Source organism: Myotis davidii, unplaced genomic scaffold (genome assembly GCF_000327345.1).
Source record: "Myotis davidii unplaced genomic scaffold, ASM32734v1 scaffold185, whole genome shotgun sequence".
Classification (NCBI taxonomy): Eukaryota; Metazoa; Chordata; class Mammalia; order Chiroptera; family Vespertilionidae; genus Myotis; species Myotis davidii.
The window spans coordinates 2,108,896-2,130,688 of NW_006297811.1; the positions used below are offsets into that span (position 1 = coordinate 2,108,896).

The 21,793-nt window shown below is 35.2% G+C and overlaps 1 protein-coding gene across 7 annotated transcripts in view; it reads left to right on the forward strand.

Annotated features, from left to right (window-relative positions):
* DOPEY1 (dopey family member 1) overlaps nucleotides 1-21,793 on the forward strand; it is an 87,343-nt gene that overhangs the window by 36,978 nt on the left and 28,572 nt on the right. For all 7 annotated transcript variants that reach the window (XM_006773453.2, XM_006773456.2, XM_006773455.2 and 4 more), the window contains 9 exons: nucleotides 6,946-7,567; nucleotides 8,192-8,466; nucleotides 9,439-9,591; nucleotides 11,628-11,728; nucleotides 13,078-13,334; nucleotides 15,281-17,270; nucleotides 18,315-18,426; nucleotides 18,533-18,715; nucleotides 20,453-20,578. In XM_006773453.2, coding sequence (XP_006773516.1) covers nucleotides 6,946-7,567; nucleotides 8,192-8,466; nucleotides 9,439-9,591; nucleotides 11,628-11,728; nucleotides 13,078-13,334; nucleotides 15,281-17,270; nucleotides 18,315-18,426; nucleotides 18,533-18,715; nucleotides 20,453-20,578 — 3,819 coding nt within the window. The remainder of the gene's footprint in view (nucleotides 1-6,945; nucleotides 7,568-8,191; nucleotides 8,467-9,438; nucleotides 9,592-11,627; nucleotides 11,729-13,077; nucleotides 13,335-15,280; nucleotides 17,271-18,314; nucleotides 18,427-18,532; nucleotides 18,716-20,452; nucleotides 20,579-21,793) is intronic.

Consider the following 21,793-nt stretch of genomic DNA (forward strand, 5'->3'; position numbering starts at 1 on the left):
ACCTTGATAGAACATCATGAGTGTCAGGAAGGATTACACCATTGAAGATGCCATCACTGTTATGTAAAAAGCTGTGAAAGCCATCAAGCCTGAAACTATAAATTTCTGCTGGAGAAAACTGTTCCCTGATGTTGTGAGTGACTTCACAGGATTTAAGACAGAGTCAATCAAGGAAATCATGAAATATATTGTGAATATGGCAAAAAAAGGGGGGGGGTGAAGGGTTTCAACATATGAATCTTGGAGAAATTCAAGAATAAATAGACACCACACCAGAGGAATTGACGGAAGATAACTTGAGGGAGATGAGTGCTCTGGACTAGCAATGCCAGACAAGGAGGAGAAGGAGATAGAAGAAGCAGTGCCAGAAAACAAATTGACATTAGACGGTTTGGCACAAGGGTTTCACTTATTTAAGACTACGCTTGACTTCTTTTATGATACAGGCCCTTCTATGATACAGGTGCTTAAAACTAAATAAAGCACACAATGAAAGGATTGGTACCGTATGGAAACATTTTTAGATAAATGAAAAGGTCAGGAATTGCAATGTATTTCTGTAAAGTTTTACCAACCTCCCTGCCTCCCCTTCCATTCCTTCCACCCGTTCCACCTCTTTTGCACCTGAAACAGCAAGACCAACCTCTCTTCTTCCTCCTCCTAAGCCTACTCAATGTGAAGATGAGGATGAAGACATTTATGATGTTCCATGTCCAATTAGTGAATAGTAACTAATCATCATGTCATGCAGTTTATAAACTTATCTATTGTGTATGTGTCTTCATGTGAAAATTTAATAACTGCACAACAACTGTATGATAACCTTGTGTGGATGACTTGTATGAAAGTGGATAGCTTATCCTTGCATAGGCATAAGGTGAATAATATTTAATAAAATTAATATATTCTCTTACTATTTTATAAGTTTGCTTTCAAACAATTACATTACTTACATTATGCTCCTTTCCTGTAATTGAAGAAACTGCTTATCAGCCAATCATCAGAGGTAAGTGGTTTTATTTTTAAAATATAACAATATTTCCATTTCTATATTATGAATATGACTGTAATACTGTATGCCATAAAATTTTATAGTGATTTATTCATTAGTATATAGGCTAGGCTACCATGAAGCAATCATATCGATGACTCTAAGCTACCATAAAGCAGTGATATTGATGCTGCTTTGTGGTCAATGTGTGAATTGTTATACCAGTGGATAATTATGAATTTCTTCTTCACATTATCTTTTCATTTTTGATGTCCAATGTTATTAATATATGTAAGATCTACTATGTGTTGTGTTATATGTGATAATGTTGATATAGGTATTGACAGGTGGTGCAAACTTACACTATCCAAAAATACAGTATAGCCCAGCCAGCGTGGCTCAGTGATTGAGCTTCTACCTATGAACCAAGAGGTCATGGTTTGATTCCCTGTGTGTGCCCAGGTGTAGGCCGGTCCCAGTGTGGGGCGTGCAGGAAGTGGCCGATCAATGATTCTCTCTCATTGATGTTTCTGTCTCTGTCTCTCCTTTACTCTCTGAAATCAATAAAAATATATTTTTTAAAAATACAGTATAATACTGTATATGTATTTTTCTTATGGTTTCTTAACATTTTCTTTTCTCTAGTTTATTTAAGAACATAGTATATAATACATATAACGTACAAACTATGTGCTAATAGACTTGTTCCTGTTATCTGTAAGGTTTCCTGTCAACACTGGGCTGTTAGTAGTTAAGTTTTTTGGGGAGGCAAAAATTATACATGTATTTCAACTGTTTATGGGGGCAGGGGGTTGACATCTCCCCTCTCCCTATGTTGTTCAAGGGTCAACTGTTTATATCTTCAAAGCAGAATAGTATTTGAGTAAAGTCATATACCAAACGATTTAGTGAATCTTGCATAGATCCAAATGTGTGGCAGTAGACCATTATGTAGGCTTTGGCTCTAGTGCAATTTAACTGTTTATATCAACACTTTCCAATAGAAATACAATGCCAGCAATATATGTAATTTTAAAATTTCTGGTAGCCACTTTTATTTTTTCATTTTTTTCATCCTCACTTGATATTTTTTTTCATTGATTTTTTTCTTAGAGAGTGGAAGGAAGAGAGGAGGGGGAAAGAGAAAGAGAAAGAAACATTGGTGTAAGAGAGACACATTGATTGGTTGCTTCCCCCATGATCCCTGACCGGGGCCAGGGATTGAACCTGTAAGCAAGGTACATGCCCTTGACTGGGAATCAAACCTGAGACACTTTGGTCTATGGGCCGATGCCAATGCTCTAACCTCTGAACCAAACTGACCAGGGCTCTGGTAGTCACTTTTAAATAGTAAAAAGAAACAGGAAAAAATAATTTTAATTATATTTTATTTAGGCCTTTCTAGATAATTTATTATGATTTCAACATGTAATCATAAAATTGATGTAATATAAAAAGTTAGATATTTTACATTCTTTTTGTACTGTTTTCAAAATTTCAGTGTGTATTTTGCACTTTAGCACATCTTTGTTCAAATTCTAAATTTTATTCAAAAACACTTGAAATAAGAAAATTTAGTATCTCTGTCAGATCAGCTACATTACAAGTGCTCAGTAGCCACATATTTATAATCTAAACTTTACTGGTCCTTTCATATGTATACAGTAGGTTTTTTACATGCTCTTTTTGAAATACAGAATCTCTTCTAGATTCATAATCCTTACTCTATGACATTGAATAGAATTATAATGATTTTAATCTAGCACTAGTAACATACTTAAACTCCTGCAAAACATCTATGGCAACATCAGTAATTCAAAAGCTTTCAAGTTTATAATATTAAAATATTTTTAGCAAAAATTAACAAAAATATTAATGAAATTATATAGTTACAGTGGCACTATCTTACAATAAAGATTTTAAAATTTCTGGCATACAAGGTTTGTTACCTAAATCCAGGATTTGTGGAGTTGCCCTTGTTTTTTTTTTCCCGTTGCTTTTTTATTGTTCAGCCAGGAAAAATATATTATCAGGACAATTTCATACAATTTTTATCACCAACTAATAATCCTAAAACTTTTCTTGGTCCTTCTAAATATATCGATCTTCATATATGAAATGATCATTACTGACCCTCAATCAATTTAAATAAATCCAGGATTATCCTACATAAACTAAAACCGGTCTCTGACTTTCCTTCCTACTGCTTATTTATATGTGACATTCTGTTATGATATGATTCTATTGTTGAGAAATTCATTTTGTTTGTTGTTTTTCCTTAATGTATGCCTCTTGGATCTTAGAAATAAAACTAGAATAAGTATTAACTGCTTTTGAAGCTTTGCTATTTATATAAATGAGATTAGTGAGAGCAGGGAAAGGATCTGAGCATTCTTTCAGCATATTTAAATATATGAATATTTACTATGTAGAAAACATCTGGAGGCACTTATTGATGATTAAAGGTAAGGTATTGGGAACATCAATTTTTAATAATGAAATATAATCAAATAATATACTTTTAAAAATATATAATGGTTCATTAACCTTAACATATGCTCCTCTCTCTGTCTCTGTCTCCCTCTCCCCTACTCCCTTCCTATTGCTCCCCACCACCGCCTCTGTCTCTGGTTTCTTCTATGTTCCCAGGGCTTATATCTTCTTTCCTATTTTTTACTGAAATACAATGGTGGTATCTTCACTGAGATGTCTGAATATTGATCATATTTGAAAGCTGAGGGTATTTTCTATAATTTTTTAAAGTGTAAGTGAAGGAATGGTTCTTTAAAAAATTATGAGTCTCACCCTAACCGGTTTGGCTCAGTGGATAGAGCGTCGGCCTGCGAACTGAAAAGGTCCCAGGTTCAGTTCTGGTTGCGGGCACATCCCCAGTAGGAGATGTTCGGCAGACAGCTTTATATATCCTGTCTTACTCTTGATGTTTCTCTCTCATTGATGTTTCCAACTCTCTATCCCTCTCCCTTCCTCTCTGTAAAAAATCAATAAAATATATTTAAAAAAAATTATATCTCTGTGCTCTTAGTACATTTAAAAAAAATAAGTGTATTGGATCTCTATACCCAAATGTCCAAAACATGTTATTTCTTTCTATTTTCAGAAAAATTTTATTATAAAATAATCTGAAGTCTAGTTATGTAATATATACCATACAGCTAAATATTATAAATGTATGCAAGTTTAATTGAATTTTGTAGCTTGAATTCTAGTAATTTAATATCCATTGTTTTATGATCTTTAAAAAAGATCGATACAGAAATGACTTTACACTAAAGCTAATGACTTCTACCATTTAAATAATACATTTAAAAAAGTGTATTAATACAGGATTTTAGATGATTGTTAACCTTTCAGAGGAAAAATTGATAAGGTCATTATGATAGCCATCTCTAACTTTGGCATTATAATATGAAAATTTCATACTGTTACAGATAAAGTGATATGATATGGTGATAAGAGCTATGAAGATTAGAATCACCTAATTGAACTCTTCTAACTAATAAATTTATTTGTTGTAACCTTGGGCAAGTTTTTTGGGGGTTGTTTTTGTTGTTGTTAATCCTCACCGAGGATATTTTTCCAGTGGTTTTTAGAGAGAGTGAAAGGGATGGGGAGAGACAGAGAAACGTTGATGTGAGAGAGACACACTCACACCTACCAGGGTTGGGGATCAAGCCTGCAACCAAGGTACCTGCTCTTGACCAGAATCTAATGGATCCCGGGACCCTTCAGTCTGTGGGCTGATGCTCTATCCACTGAGCCAAACTGGCTGCAGTGGTCAGCAAACTGTGGATTGGCAAACCGCGGCTCATGAGCCACATGCGGCCCTTTGGCCCCTTGAGTGTGGCTCTTCCACAAAATACCAAGTGTGGCACGCACGTACAGAGCGATTGAAACTTCGTGGCCCATGCACAGAGTCGGTATTTTGTGGAAGAGCCACAGTGAAGGGGCCAAAGAGCCGCATGTGGCTCGCGAGCCACAGTTTGCCGACCACAGGGCTAGGGCAAGTTTGTTGTTTTTGTTGTTTTAATTTATCTTTTAACTTCCCTGAGCCTCAGTTTTCTTATCTTTGAAATAGAGAATATAGCCTGTTTTCATTCATTCACTAATGCTGGGTATCCAGAGGTTGAACTAGGCACAGTCTCTGCCCTCTCTACCCTTTTTTTCTAGGAGACAGACATTAGACAAATAATTACACATTTAATTACAGTTGTGATGAACGTATGAAGGAAGATATGAGTGGTAGAAATATGGATCTAATCTAGATTGGGGGTCAAGAAGGCTTTCTTGAGAAAGGATTGAGTGAAACACCAAAGGAATTTAGGGTGTGAGTGAGGAAGAAAGAAGACAACATTTGCTAGAGGAAAGAACATTTGCAAAGGCTTCGGCAGACAGGAGCTCATTGCAGACAGTGCAGGGGAGATCCAGCTCTTAAGGTGGGCAAGAGCCAGGTCTTACAGAGCTTATTCACTGTACTAAGGCTTTTACTCTTTAACTTAGGAACACACTCAAGGGAAAAAGGCAAGTGACATAATCAGATTTGTGTGTGAGAAAAATTACTCTGGCTGCAGTGTGGAGTGTGGATCTAGAAACAAAAATGGGTGTGGGGAGACCTGCAGTAGTGCTGCTGAGAGGTGGTGGTAACGTGCTAAGATGGGGGAGTTAAGACAGAGAAATGGATGGATTAGCCATGTATAGGTAGTAGTAATGGATCGGTAAGGATAATGAGTAATTACATTTATTGAATGTCTATTAAGTGTCAGGTATTATGCCAGGTACTTTATATATTCTGTCTTACTTAAGCCTCATAGCAACTGTAAAATGTAGGAATTATTGTCATGTCGTTTATACAAATTAGGAGACTAAGGTTTGAAGTTAAAGAACTTCCCAAGCTAGTAAGTGGCAGAGCCTTAGCTGACCAATGGCCAGAACCCTTAACCACTATACTGAAGTGGATGTAAAAGAAGTGTGGAGGAGAGGTGGACAAGGTTCCAAGAATCCCCCCCTAGGTTTCTGCCTTCCTGGATTGATGAATGGTGGTATGATTCACTGGAGCAAGGAACATTGGGTGAGGCCCCACCTTGTGGCAGCGGAGCATTGAGTACTTATCTTTAGAGATCTTACTCAAATTCAAATGATGCTCTGGCACAATTTCCCAAAGAACTCATGCTGAGACTCTTGTTTACTTGCACTAGGCCAGAAAATATGCATAATGATTTGTACTTAGTCTTATCATAGGGAGGGGAACAGTCTACCTATTCCCGCTGTACTGAGTAGCTGCTTCATTTTTTAATTTATATTTTAATTGTTTCCTATCTTGTCCTCTAGATTATAAACTACTCCTTTAATTCCTAGTACCCAATACAGTGTTTGGCACATAATGTAGGTCCAGTAACTGTTCAGTGAAAGAATGTAAGAATGTTAATAGCAAACATTTAAATAGTACTTTATACTTTTCAGACCAATTTCACACTCATGCGGTCCTAAACAGATGACCTACTAGATTTAGTTCTAATTCTTTTTCCTTACATTGTTTAGACATTAGGAAAATTACATTATTTAGACATTAGGAAAGTGTTTTCATGAAGTGGATTGAATAAATTCTTAGTCTTTTGAAAAAAAGGATATGAATCTTAGAAATTTGTACATTCACATATTTTGCCCTGATGAACATAACTTTATGCTATGCATATGGTGAAAAATAAATGTTTACTAAATGAGTTAAATTGACATATTCATTAGAACCATATCCATATTTCCTATTGGTTATCATAGACATATAAATCAATTGTAGAATCTATTTTAAGATTTAACTGAATATATAAAGTTGTGAATAGGAATCTAAAATTGACTTTTCTCCAAATATGGTCATTTCTAATTTTTAATTCCTAATATATACATTTAGCTACTAAGCAGTTCTTTTTCATTTCTACCAGGTATCATCAGTTACTCTTGAAAATCCTACTGAAGTGTTTGAAGATGGAGAAAATCCACCAAGTAGTCAGTCATCAGAGAGTGGATTCACTGAGTTTATACAGTATCAAGCAGATCGAACTGATGACATTGACAGAGAACTGAGTGAGGGGCAGGGAGCAGCTGCCATCCCAATTGGTAGCACATCCTCTGAGACAGAAACGGCTTCCACTGTGGGATCTGAAGAAACCATCATCCAGCCTGCCTCCATAGTCACTCAGGGGACAGCAACCCGAGGTGGGAAGACAGTCCAAAAGACTGCAATGCAGTGCTGCTTGGAGTATGTCCAGCAGTTTCTCACCAGACTTATCAACCTCTACATTGTTCAGAGTAACTCTTTCTCACAAGCTTTGGCTACAGAGCATCATGGGGATCTCAGCCGAGAGCAAGGAGACACTTCAAAATGGGACAGGGATTCACATGGAGATGTAAAGGACAGAAATATAAGTAAACAGAAAACTTCCAAAGAATACCTTTCTGCCTTCCTTGCTGCCTGCCAGCTCTTCCTGGAGTGCTCAAGTTTTCCAGTTTACATTGCAGACGGGAACCATACCTCAGAGTTACATTCTGAACAGTCAGAGATCGGTAAGGTAGTTTGTTTTATTCATATTCAAAAATTTTCTGTGGCATGCTATTTTTTTTAACCCAGGAGTACTCAGATATTAAAACTGAGGTATGTTTAAGGTGTTTTTTAATTTGTAGATTTTCTTTAAATGAAATACTGTCATGGGGAGATTATGTTGGAAAAGTTATGATTTTGAAGTAGTTTTCTTGCAAGTGAATAGAAACTAAGAAGGAAATTAATTCCATTCTTTGGAGAAAATGAATCTAATATTTAGATCCACTGTTGTTTTTCTCAGTGGTTTTCTTTATTATGACTAGTGTATGTATTTACCTTCATGTAAATTTTTATATATACACACAGTTCAGTGATTACTACATAATAATGTTTGACTAATACACAATCTCAGTACAGGAAAACAGATTGTATGACTTGCCATAAGAAAAGTACATATGAAAAACAAGTTTATGACAGTCTTGTTACTGCTGTATTTTCTAGTCTAGTTGAGAAGCCATTGGTTTTGTTAACAGATCAAGACCTAAAGGTAGTAAGTAGAGGAGCTTTGTTATTTTAAATTAACTGGAGAGTTAGAGTATGTATGAAGGTTTAGTGTGATGAACTGTGTTGGCTTCCATCTTTTGTTTCAGACTGTGAGCATGTGCAGCCTCCACTGTGGCTCCAGACTCTAATGAATGCATGCAACCAAGCAAGTGATTTCAGTGTGCAGAGTGTCGCTATCTCACTAGTCATGGACCTGGTGGGATTGACTCAGTCTGTGGTCATGGTCACTGGGGAAAACATCAACAGTGTGGAACCTGTGCAACCCTTAAGTCCAAACCAGGGAAGAGTAGCTGTGGTTATTAGACCGCCCCTCACTCCGGGCAATCTGAAGTACATAGCTGAGAAGACTGAATTTTTCAAGGTAAATTCTAACTACATACATGACTAGGGTGATACTTAACTTAGTTTGCATGGCAAAGACTTTAGAGATGATAATCAGGCTTAATTTAACACCTTAATATCATACTATATAGAAAAAGATACACTTTATGTGTACTGCTTTGCCCATCTTGTTCCCACTTTTGTGTGGAGAAAAAAGATAAGGATGAGGGGAATATTAAGGTAAATAAAAGGCAATTATTAAAGCACTAAATCCATGGAGGAAATAATTTCAGCTAAAATTAAAAAGGAAAAAGGAAAGCTCTATAGAGTAAAACTTATTTCCAGATGAAGTGGTTGTGGCACTTTGCTTTGTACAACTTAGCTCTTCAAAACTCCTAGGAAAAGTTTTTCTGACTGTATATTGTTTGCTTATCATCTGTGGTGTATGACGACATTGAGGAAAAATGTAGTCTTTAATTTCTGCAACAGTACAAATGATATTCTCTATATAGAAAGAACATCAAGTATACCTAGTATTTGCATTGTTTTACATCTTAAGTAGATTTTTTTTATACATAAAAAAATTTAAACATTTCTTTATCTGCTTTCAAGTCATTGTGTCCTTCCAGATATTTCCTGCTGCTGGATTAAAATTGATTTCTATAAGGTTGTGGTGATAGACCCTGATGATTGTACTTTTTTTTTCTTTTTTGGAGGCACGAACGGGGTTGTACTTTTTTTTTTTTTAAACACTGTCATAGAGCAAGTGCTGTGTTAACACATACATGGAGCTCTGAAATACAGATGACCTACTTTATATGTCTCAGAGGTTCTAAGAGCCTGAATGACAGTAGGTAGGTGAAAGGTACACTTTTAAATCTCATCCCAGTGTCATAATGAGTATTGAAGACCTTTGAGTTCTGGCCGTCAGACTTATATGTACCAGTAGGAAGTTTAATGAATTTTCATTTATGGTTTTATAATACTGTTACTTTTACCTCTTTTTCTACAGCACGTAGCTTTCACACTATGGGACCAGCTGGGAGATAGCACCCCTCAGCACCACCAAAAGAGTGTGGAGCTGTTCTACCAGTTACATAACTTGGTTCCTTCTTCCAGCATCTGTGAGGATGTGATAAGCCAGCAGTTAACTCATAAAGACAAGGTGACTTCTCTTATCCTGTGTCCACTCCCCATTCCTATTATACCAAATGTAAAGTTGGGAAACCCTATGAAAATGATTGCAGCTAGTATCTGAATAAGAGAAAATAGAGGTTTGTTCAGAGTGATTTTAATGTTTTTAAAATAAAGGTTCTATTCTTTTTAGAGAAAAGTTCTTTACAAAAGCATCAGTACAATGAAAAATCAAGTAACCCCAAATCAAATACTGGGTTTATTTCTTGGTATAGGACACCAGTTATGGGTAGTGATGATTAAGTTTTTTGCTGGTCCAAGTTCTAGACTCATTCAAGAGCCCTCCATGGCCTCAGTTGTGGTACTGATGGATACATTAATACATGGGAAATGAAATAATATGTGTCATTTACATTTATCAGCTATATAATGCTAATATGTGAGATTGTATTATTTTCATTACATTACATGTCCAAAATAAGGATTTTGTATTGATCTCTTCCAGGTAACTTAATAAAGTATGTGGTCTTCCTGCACCTGCTCTGTAATATAAATTCAAGATTTTATTAAATAGCTTTTAGAAGTGAATTGCCCTAATTGAATAAAGCCTCAATTCTAGTGAGTTTGGATGGGTCATACTCAAAAAGGCTTTGTGTTGTCCTGGCTGGTTTGGCTCAGTGGATAGATCATTGACCTGTGGACTGAAGGGTCCCGAGTTCAATTCTGGTCAAGGCACATGCCTAGATTGCGGGCCCTATCCCCAGTAGGGGACGTACAGGAGGCAGCTGATCAATGATTCTCTCTCATCATTGATGTTTCTCTCTCTCACTCTCCTTTCCTCTCTGAAATGAATAAAAATATATTTTTTTAAAAAAACAACAACAAGAAACATGATTAAAACGAAAAGGCATTGTGTTGAGTAAATGAAACATTTGGCAGGGTAGGGAAGTGGCAAATGGAGAAGAAAATGAAAAAGAATGAAAAGTTTATTCCCAGGAAAAATGTTAAAATTCTATTTTAGCTGCAACACATTCTTTCAGAACTGTTCAGAAATAAAATTTTAAATAAAGCCTTATATTTTAATTAAATTTTGTTTTACATTACATTACATATATTTAGGACAAATTACATACCTGTTTACTTGTGCAACATTTCATTTGTAAAGAAATACTAAGTCCTGAATAAAGATACTTCACAGCCATGTAAAAAGTTAAAGTACCTGTTATTATTTACTTTGTTTTTACATGTTTGTATTGGTTGATGTATAAACACAGGGTTTATAGGAAAAGCATTTATTATGCCCTCAGAAAAAGCAAGCAATTCTCTGACCTATCACAAGCAATTTAAACAGTTCCAGGTTTAGGGGGGCTTTTACTTGAAGGATTCTACAAGTGCTAGAGAAAGACTATAAACATTTTAATAATATCACAATTTCTACTTGATTTACATTAATACATGTTCATTATCTAATACTAAATGCTGGTCTTTCTAAATAATTTACTTTTACATTGTTCTATCCATTATTATCTTAACACTGAAATCTTAGTCAAATAATTCCAAAAATAGTGTGATATTTTTCTTGTACAAATAATGTTTTAGGTGTTTAAATTTTTTAATCAAACCAGCTTTGTCAGTGATAAATTTATTTGGGATTAATATATAATTTCTGGTAGCAAAAGTAAATCGTATAGTACAACAAAATCAATTTTGACTACTAAGTATTTATATCAAAATGAGGGGGAAAAGTACTTCCTATACTGAGAATATCATGAGGCATGCACATTATCAACACTTTTCCTTACAATAAACTAGTAAACTGATTACCTCTCTGAATTGAATAATTATCAGACAGCATAAGGTGATCCTTTATGTTTAATATTTTGTATTTATTTAAGTATTTTTTATGTTTCTACTTCCATGAAAAAATAAAGTTTATTGCAGTGTTTTGGAGTATCATGAACATTGAACATAACATTCTCTCTTAAATAGCTCCTTTGATTTTTACTAAAATCACTTAACATCTTCAAAGGAAAGTAAAATAATGTAATCTCTTATATTCCTCCTCAGAAAATAAAGATGGAGGCACATGCAAAGTTTGCAGTTCTTTGGCATCTAACAAGGGACCTCCATATAAATAAGTCTTCATCTTTTGCACGTTCTTTTGACAGGTTGGTTGCATTTTATATTCAGACTTTATCATTAGATATCTGAATGCCTCTTTTCTTGACTCCTTGGTTAGTTTGGCAGGGGTAGGCAATAGCAATGTACACATTTTATAAATAGAACTTATAAATTATTGTTAAAAATCTAAGCTACATTAAAATTCATGGCATTTTCATGTATCTACCAGATTTCATTTATCTGCCAGATTTGCCCTTTTTGCCCTGGAGCACCCAGTGTCCCGCATTTATTGGATGACTGTTTATCAAGTCCCTACAATGTGGGAGGTGCCATGTCAGGTATCAGGATTATAGCAGTGGAGACAGCCTTCTTGAATCTGTAATCAAATTCAGTAACATAACATATAAACAGCACATTGTATAAGTGTTTCTCTAGCAGTTATTCTCAATCTTTTGCCTGAACTGGTATTTATTAAAATCTAAAGCTAAAATACTGACAAACCGCTTTCATGGATTCAAAAAACTTATAGGTGCCTGGGAGTGGTTCTGAAATTTGTCTAGCCTATTTAGATGACTCATTCCCCAAATATGATATTTGCATTGACTTCCAAGTAGATGCCACCAGCAAATTTCATAGAGGTGGCCACAAATCTATGTCTAAAGCCCAGCTCAGATCACATGTCTGCTCTACTGAATTTTATGTCAACTGGTGCTTTTCAAGCAGCATCACCATCTTTAAATGATCTGCTATTTAACTTCTGTAACAAAGTAGGCCCTAGGTCTCGAAACTTTACAAATACCATCTCTAATTTGGCGACCACATTTCCTCATCGTACAAGTGAGGCAGTGAAGGCCCAGAGAAGTTGTGACTTGCCCAAGAGCACATGTGAGATAAAATGAATGGCCCAGGTTTGAATCATGGGTATTCTGATCCAAACCATCCCTCATGCCTTGAATTAAGTGCATAGTTTTGATTCATAAAGAGAATGGGAACAGAGGAGCATGGACCAGCATAAAGGTAACATTGACTTGAATTGGAGAGGGTTCAGTATTTGGTGACAGGAATATGTTGCTAAAACAAGACTAATCTTGTAAGGCTTATTTAAAATTTTTTTATTCTTTACTATTTATCTTAAGAATAATGTATGCTTGTGAAATTTCAAGAACCCAAGTACCTACAAAAAGGGAAAAGACAGTTTTCTCCTTCTATTGTACCTACTGATACTGTGGGATTAAGATTATTAAAATGCTGTGGTCAAAGTTATCCTGAAGTATGACTAGTTTAAAATGGTTAATTCAAAATAAGAAACACAACTTATAATGTTAATTTTAGAAAAGGTAAGAGTGTCACGGTAAAAGTAGGCATTTTGTTCTTTACTTATTTGTGTTTATTGTAGGTCACTGTTCATCATGTTAGATAGCCTTAACAGTATCGATGGTTCTACCAGCTCTGTGGGACAAGCCTGGCTGAACCAAGTTCTACAAAGACATGATATTGCAAGAGTTTTGGAGCCATTGCTATTGCTCCTGCTTCATCCCAAAACTCAGAGGGTTTCAGTGCAGCGTGTTCAAGCAGAACGTTATTGGAATAAGGCTTGTTATCCTGGAGAAGAAAGTGACAAGCATTTCATGGAAAATTTTGCATGTAGCAATGGTGAATATCACATGCAAGTAGAACAGCTCTATTTAGAGTTAAGTTTTTAAAATAAAGTGAGAGTTGAACACAACAGTGATTGACAAGAGAATTGAATGTGAGATTTTTTGCATGGGCTTATTTTCTCCCCTCTGCATGCACTAGCAGTGCTCACGTGGGCCATGTCTGTATGTGCTTCGTCAGTGACCCTCTTAGAGGAGTTGGATCTCTTTCAAGGAGTAATCAGCACAGCACATTGGTCAGAGACATCCTTCAGTTTTGATGGAAATACCTTTAGTTTTATTTTGCAATCCTAGTCCTACAAGGCTCTACAGATACTTCACTAGGAATGTATAGTAAGCTTATAGTGCATATTTACATTTCATGAGTCATTTTCCTCATCTGTAAAATGGGAATCATAACCCACTTCTCAAGTCATATTTATGACATGTTTAGTGTAGTACTGGCATATTTTAAGTGATAAATATTTTTTTAAATTTTGTTTTATTGCTTAAAGTATTACAAAGAGTAGTACATATGTGTCTCCTTTTTTTTACCCCCTTGACCTTCCCCCAGCCTCCCCTACCCCCCAGTGTCTTGTGTCCATTGGTTGTGCTTATATGCATGCATACAAGTCCTTCTGTTGATCTCTTACAACCACTCCTCCCAAATACTATTATTACTCTCTGCAAACTGTTGGGTGAAGCCTTTTATAACACAGTATTGGGTTAATTTATTATATGAAAGGGACAGAAAACTCTCACTTATATCATTTGTGTCTCAACAACCCTATGAGGTCAGCAATAAAAAAATAATTATACTGAGCAGGGAGCTGATTCTTAGAAGGTTGTGCTATTTCAAAGACTCACTGCTGGTAAGTGATGGAAGCTGGAACTAAACCATCCTGCTGTTTCACTTTCAGTGTTTTTCTAGAGTCTTTGCTCCTTTCCATGAATCTTCTAAAAAATGCCCTACCCTGCTAATTGCCAGAACTTCTATGTATTATCGCTTTACATACCATCACAGTTCTAGCTTGTCTGCTGAATTCTCACCTCTCCTCTGAAATCAATCTCAGACCTCACCTGTGGTATCATGATGCGTTCCCTGAAAGTAATAGCATTTGGTTGGTACCATTCATATGCAACTAAGCCTTCCATCCATTCTGAAAGAATTCCATCAATGTAGTATGCTCTCCAAAAAGTATAGAAATAGATTAATGTATTGGTGATCCCCCCGCTGATTTTAAGCTCCTTGGAGGGAACAATGTTGTCTTTTTCTTCTCTCACCCTCATTGTCTCTTGGTTTAGGGCAGTGGTCGGCAAACTCATTAGTCAACAGAGCCAAATATCAACAGTACGATTGAAATTTCTTTTGAGAGCCAAATTTTTTAAACTTAAACTATATAGGTAGGAACATTGTTATTAACTTAATTAGAGTACTCCTAAGGCTTAGGAAGAGCCACACTCAAGGGGCCAAAGAGCTGCATGTGGCTCGCGAGCCGCAGTTTGCCAACCACGGGTTTAGGGCATTACTCATACTAGATTATTCATAAGCTTTTTTTGAATTTTATCAGAATCAAGGAGGTTGTATTTTTGTACTTCTCTTTAGCATAACACAGGGAGGAAAAGAACACTAAAATTTTGAACTACAGTAAAAGAGGATGTCTTATTTGGGGATGAGGGCAAATTTTTATATTTTATCTGTGTTAAATGTGCTCTTCTGTTTAAGTTTAATTCAATCAAATAATAGGTCTTCTATTGTTGAATTGTGTTTATTAAATTTTAGTTAATAGTTATCTATATAATTTTCTAACTTAAAAAGTGTAAAATAGTAATAAAATATGATTTTAATAGTAAAATATAAGTAGGTTTTGAAACTAATGATTAAAATTCTTGAGTTCAGTGTACATTTCTACATTTTCATTATTTTAAAATTTTCCTTCTTTACTATTTTTTTTCCTATACCAGTAAGCCAAATACAACTCATTGCATCTAAAGGAAATGGTGAAAAGCCGCTTACCGTGGACGAAATAGAGAACTTTAGTCTCACCGTCAATCCATTAAGTGACAGACTTTCCCTTCTAAGTACCAGCAGTGAGACAATTCCAATGGTTGTGTCTGATTTTGATCTTCCGGACCAACAGATAGAAATACTTCAGAGTTCTGACTCTGGGTGTTCACAGTCCTCTGCTGGGGACAACCTGAGTTACGAAGTTGATCCTGAAAATGTAAATGCCCAAGAGGACTCTCAGATGCTGAACGCAAGCTCCCCGGATGATGATGTTCATCAGGTAGTGTTTGACCTGATATGTAAAGTCGTAAGTGGCCTCGAAGCAGAATCAGCATCAGCTCCTTCTCAGTTAGAAATTGAAGCTATGCCCCCAAAGCACAGTGATGTGGATCCAGGCGAGGAGCCGATTAAAGGTGAAGATCAGTCCACTCAGCAGAGTCAGAGTACTTCGCTGAGTAATGAAAGTTCTCAGTTTCTCTCTGTGTCTGCAGAAGATGGCCGTGAGCGTATGGCAACTGGAATCTCCAGAAACAGCTCCTCACCTTGTATTTCCGAAACCACACAGACTCCTCATGACTCTTCTGTTGGTTCCACAGAAACCAAATCTAGACAGAGGAGTCACAGTAGTATTCAGTTCAGCTTCAAAGAAAAATTATCAGAAAAAGTCTCAGAGAAAGAAACAATCGTTAAGGAGTCAGGCAAACAGCCAGGAGCAAAACCTAAAGTAAAACTTGCCAAGAAAAAGGATGACGACAAGAAAAAAACTTCAAATGAAAAACTCAAACAAACTAATGTGTTTTTTAGTGATGGTCTGGATTTAGAGAATTGGTATAGCTGTGGAGAGGGAGACATTTCTGAAATTGAGAGTGACATGGGTTCTCCAGGATCACGGAAATCTCCCAGTTTCAACATCCATCCTCTCTATCAGCATGTGCTCCTGTATCTCCAGTTGTATGACTCATCCAGGACTCTCTATGCTTTTTCTGCCATCAAAGCCATATTGAAAACTAACCCTACTGCTTTTGTAAATGCCATTTCAACCACTAGTATAAATAATGTGTATACCCCTCAGTTATCTCTGCTTCAGAATCTATTGGCCAGACACCGGATTTCTGTTATGGGCAAAGACTTTTATAGTCACATTCCAGTGGACTCAAATCATAACTTCAGGAGTTCTATGTACATAGAAATTCTCATTTCCCTCTGTTTATATTACATGCGTAGCCATTACCCAACTCATGTCAAGGTCACCGCACAAGATTTAATAGGCAATCGAAATATGCAGATGATGAGCATAGAAATTTTGACACTTCTCTTTACTGAGCTGGCAAAAGTAATAGAAAACTCAGCAAAGGGTTTCCCTAGTTTTATATCTGATATGTTATCTAAGTGCAAAGTTCAGAAAGTAATTCTTCATTGTTTGCTGTCATCTATCTTTAGTGCACAGAAATGGCACAGTGAAAAGATGGCAGGTAAGAATGTGATTGCTGTGGAAGAAGGTTTCTCAGAGGACAGCCTTATCAATTTCTCAGAGGATGAGTTTGACAATGGTAGCACACTCCAGTCACAACTTCTTAAAGTTCTTCAGAGACTCATTGTTCTAGAACACTGGGTAATGACTGTCCCTGAAGAGAATGAAACAGGTTTTGATTTTGTTGTATCTGATCTGGAACACATCAGTCCCCATCAGCCCATGACTTCTCTTCAGTATTTGCACGCTCAGCCAATCACATGCCAAGGCATGTTCCTCTGTGCAGTGATACGGGCCTTACATCAACACTGTGCTTGTAAGATGCACCCACAATGGATTGGTTTAATCACATCGACTCTGCCTTACATGGGAAAAGTTCTACAGAGAGTGGTTGTTTCTGTGACACTACAGCTTTGCAGAAATTTAGATAATCTAATTCAGCAGTACAAATATGAAACAGGATTATCTGATAGTAGGTAAGAGTTGATTTTTAACTTTGTTATAATTGACATTCATCACATATATAACTGCTTAGTCATACAGAATGTCAGTCACAATTTGAGTAAATAAATTAGTGGGTATCACTAGGTAGGTTACAAATAGTATGTTATTTTCACAAAGGAGAAAATTCAGCTTGAGGAGTAATAATTAAACAATGAAGATTGGAAAAGATAAGGAATGTTTAAACAGGCCTTTTTCCTCCTAAGGCAGTGATGGCAAACCTTTTGAGCTCGGCCTGTCAGCATTTTGAAAAACCCTAACTTAACTCTGGTGCCGTGTCACATATAGAAATTTTTTGATACTTGCAACCATAGTAAAACAAAGACTTATATTTTTGATATTTATTTTATATATTTAAATGCCATTTAACAAAGAAAAATCAGCCAAAAAAATGAGTTTGCATGTCACCTCTGACACGCATGTCATAGGTTCACCATCACTGTCTAAGGGCTGAAATTAATTCTGTTCTTCTTCTCTGAGCTGGCAAAAGTAATAGCCCAGTAAAGGACTTCCCTAGTTTTATCTGAATGTTATCTAAGGGCAAATTAATTTCACACTAAATTAAAGTTATAAATCTTTTCCTATCTGATTTTATTTTTTGTTTGGAGGAAACATATTTAAAATTAGTCTGCCAAATGAGCCAGATGATTAGTAGACTAATTTCTGGTTTGTCTCTTGTATAACCTCAGCAATTACATGTAAAATATAAGAAAACTGCTGGTATTATAGTCAATATTGATATGCCTGCCCTATACAGTTGCTGAAGATTTACTGGCATTGACTTTGTATAGAATGTCTTAGCCAAAAACAACTTTCATACATATAATGTGACTCATTTATTTTATAAATTAGGCCATAAAAGCTACTAATTTATTAACCAATTTATTATTTTAGTCATTTATTTATGTAATCTTTATTGAGCACTTACTATGTTCTTAGAACATGCTGGGCATTTAATATTAATAAAATATGGACTTGTTTCTCAGAACTTATGTTCAAATGAATGCATTTTATTTCAGGCCTCTATGGATGGCATCAATTATTCCACCAGATATGATTCTTATTCTTTTAGAAGGGATCACAGCCATTATCCATTACTGTTTGTTGGATCCTACTACACAATATCTCCAAGTAAGACTGCACAAATATTTTACTTTTTAAAAAAGATTATGAGATGCAAGTCCCCATTTAGAAGCCTCAGTAAGTGATAATATGTTTTTTCCCCCAACTTTAATAGCTTTGGGTCAATGTAGACCACAGGCACTTGTATGAAGCCCGCAAAGGAATCCTCTCAATCCTTCATATGATCATGTCCTCTGTGACATTGCTTTGGAGCATACTGCATCAGGCTGATTCTTCGGAAAAGATGACTGTTGCTGCATCTGCTTCTGTGACCACTATTAATCTTGGAGCCACAAAGGTTAGAAATTCACACTTCACCTGGGGCTCAAGAGTCTGTTTTAGCACTTTCCCAGAGATTATATTTAGAATTTGTGAATAGTTTGAGTGGTATGTATGGCACTCTAATGTATTGAATAATTAATTACCAAATAACTTTATGACACATCATAAAATTCACCTATTTAAAGTACATGCAATATAGTGATTTTTAGAAACATATTTGAACAGTAGTGAAACTATCACCCACTCTACTTTTCAAACATATCTATTACCACAGAGATTCCGCATATCCATTTTCAGTCACCCCGTGTTTCTTCCCCTAACCCCCATACACTATTCATCTGTATCCTCTATATGTAGAGTTGCTTCTTCTGAGCATTTTGAATAAACGGAACCACACATTATTTCATCTTTTGTATTTAGCTTCTTTCATATGAGACAATGTTTTTGATGTTTGTTCATATATATTAAACTTTGTTCCTTTTCAAAGAGCTTTTAAATATTTATAGTCTTTTACCTAGTAATGAATTTTAAAGTAATCAAAAAATTATGCAAAGGTATATTTGTAAGGCAAACAAAGAGAGATTCTAAACAATAAATAAGGCAATAGTTAAGTAAATTATTCTTTAATGTTACATTATGTAGCTACTAATAATTGTAGTTTTGAGAATTCTTAGTGGGTAGAAAAATGCTTAAAAGTTTAGTGAAACAGGGATGTTACTTAGTTGAACAAATGCTGTATTTCCAGTCATGTAAAGAAAATAAATTTCTCTCAGAAAAAGGAATAAATTTCATGTGTTAATACTGATGATCTCAGAATGATGGAATTAATGGTTGTTTTAAAAATACTGTTACATGTTTTTCAATTTTTCTACTTTATATTTAGAAGAAAATTATATGAATATTTAAAAGTGTGTTATGCTCTGTCAGTTGTCACATTGACATTCCTCTATTATCTAGACCTGACTTCCTGGACTTGAGTCGTGGGAACATGTTTGTAATTGGGAAAAGGGGAAGGGTTAGAATCATGAGGAAAATTTTGTCTAAGTACTGATATTTGGATTAAACTGTGGTTTTTATTTTATTCAATTTTACTAAAATGTAAAACCCCTCTCCCTTTTAATAATGAATCTACATAAAAAATAATTGAATTTCATGTATAGTTGCCCCTTGAGCCTCATGGGTTGGGGGCACTGATCCCCAGTGCATTGGAAAATCCATGAGTAACTTCTGTCTGCCCCCAAATTTTCCCCGCCTCAATGTCCATGGAGGATTGATTCCAGGATACCTCCCCTGGTGTCAAAATCTGTAGGTGATCAAATTTCCTATATAAAATAGCCTAGAACAGTGCATACAATCAGTGCTTCAGATTCATGGACTCCCAAATGCAGGTGGAAAATAGCACAAGTATTTATTGGGAAAAAAATTAACATATTAGTGGATCCTTGTAATTCAAACCCTTGTTGTTCAAGGGTCAACTATATTGTGTTTTTTTGTTACCTCATCACACTAATTACACTCTTGCATTTAGCTGATAGGTTGTCATTTTATAGGATTCCCCTTCCCTCCCCCTCCACCCCCAATTTAGAATTAAAATGACTATGGTTGCATATATTAACATGATTAAAGTTTCCTCTACTGTTGATTAGGTAGTAAAACATATAAGTACTGTACATTACTTCAAGAAAACTAAAAGTGCAGGTTAGTTGTTAATGCTTTCATACTTTTTAATTCACTTGTCATTTGCTTGTTTTAGAACTTGAGACAGCAAATTCTTGAATTATTGGGCCCCATTTCAATGAATCATGGTGTTCACTTTATGGCTGCCATTGCATTTGTATGGAATGAAAGAAGGCAGAATAAAAATATCAACAGGACCAGGGTATGTATTTAACCATTTTATACTTTTTATTTTTTTGTTTGGTAAAGCACTGGCAAGTACAGTAAGTTCTCACTTAACATTGACTGTGGGTTCTTGGAACATACTATAATGAAACCAGTTTTACCATAGGCTAATTGATATAAACAACAGTTAAGTTCCTACAGCATCTCATCCATGTAATAATGAAAAGATATTGAACAAAATTATATCATTTGATGACCTGCTGGACAAGCTAATTTTCAACCCTCCATTAATTACAAAGGGCCAATATTGGGTGGGTAAGTAGAAAAGCAACATTTTGTGCATCTGTTTAGGTAATGACTTGTTGCCTAAATTTCTTAAATAATTCTAAAAGGTATTTTTTATGTGAAAAGAAAAATTAGTATGATATTAAAACTGTAGCCATATTTAGAGAGCCATGATGATATAGTACAGAATATCTTTTAAATGCTAGTTATTCAGGGTACAAAGCAAGGAAATAAAGAAAAGTTTTTAAGTTCACTAGTTTTTCATTATGACATGATAGGTTAGATTGTTTCTAAATGTAATTCATAAATTGTTTTTTACTAGGTTATATATGTGAAAATGTTGTTACTTTGTGACTTTGAAAGCTCAAGAAAGTGTTCTATATTAGAAATAAATAGTGACATTAGGATATTAAGGCTGTTAAATTTACATTCACACAAGATATATGATTTGTCTAGCTAGAGGTTTCTAATGTTATTTTTTATGCTGAATTCACATTATTTATATGCTGACATTTCTAAAGTACTAAAAATAAACATTTCACTTATATGACATTATTTTAACATTTGAGAATTAAGTAGTAGATAGTACTTTGGACAGAATTAAAATCCTGGAATATGTAACAGCAGTCAATTAGTATTTGACAAAGGAAGCAAGAACATACAATGGGGGTAATGGTAGTCTATTCATTAAATGTTCTTTGGAACATTAGACAGATACTTGCAAAAAAAAGTGAAACTAGATCACCTTATACCATATACAAGTATAAAACTCAAAATGGAATAAAAAACTTAAATGTAAGGCTGGAAACCATAAAAATCATAGAAAACATAAGCAGTAGAATCTTGGACATTTCTCTTAACAAATCTCCTTGGGCAGGATAAACAAAAGAAAAAAATAAGCAAATGCAACTACATTATCTTAAAAGTTCTTGCACAGCAAAGGAAACCATCAAAAAGAAAGAAAAGA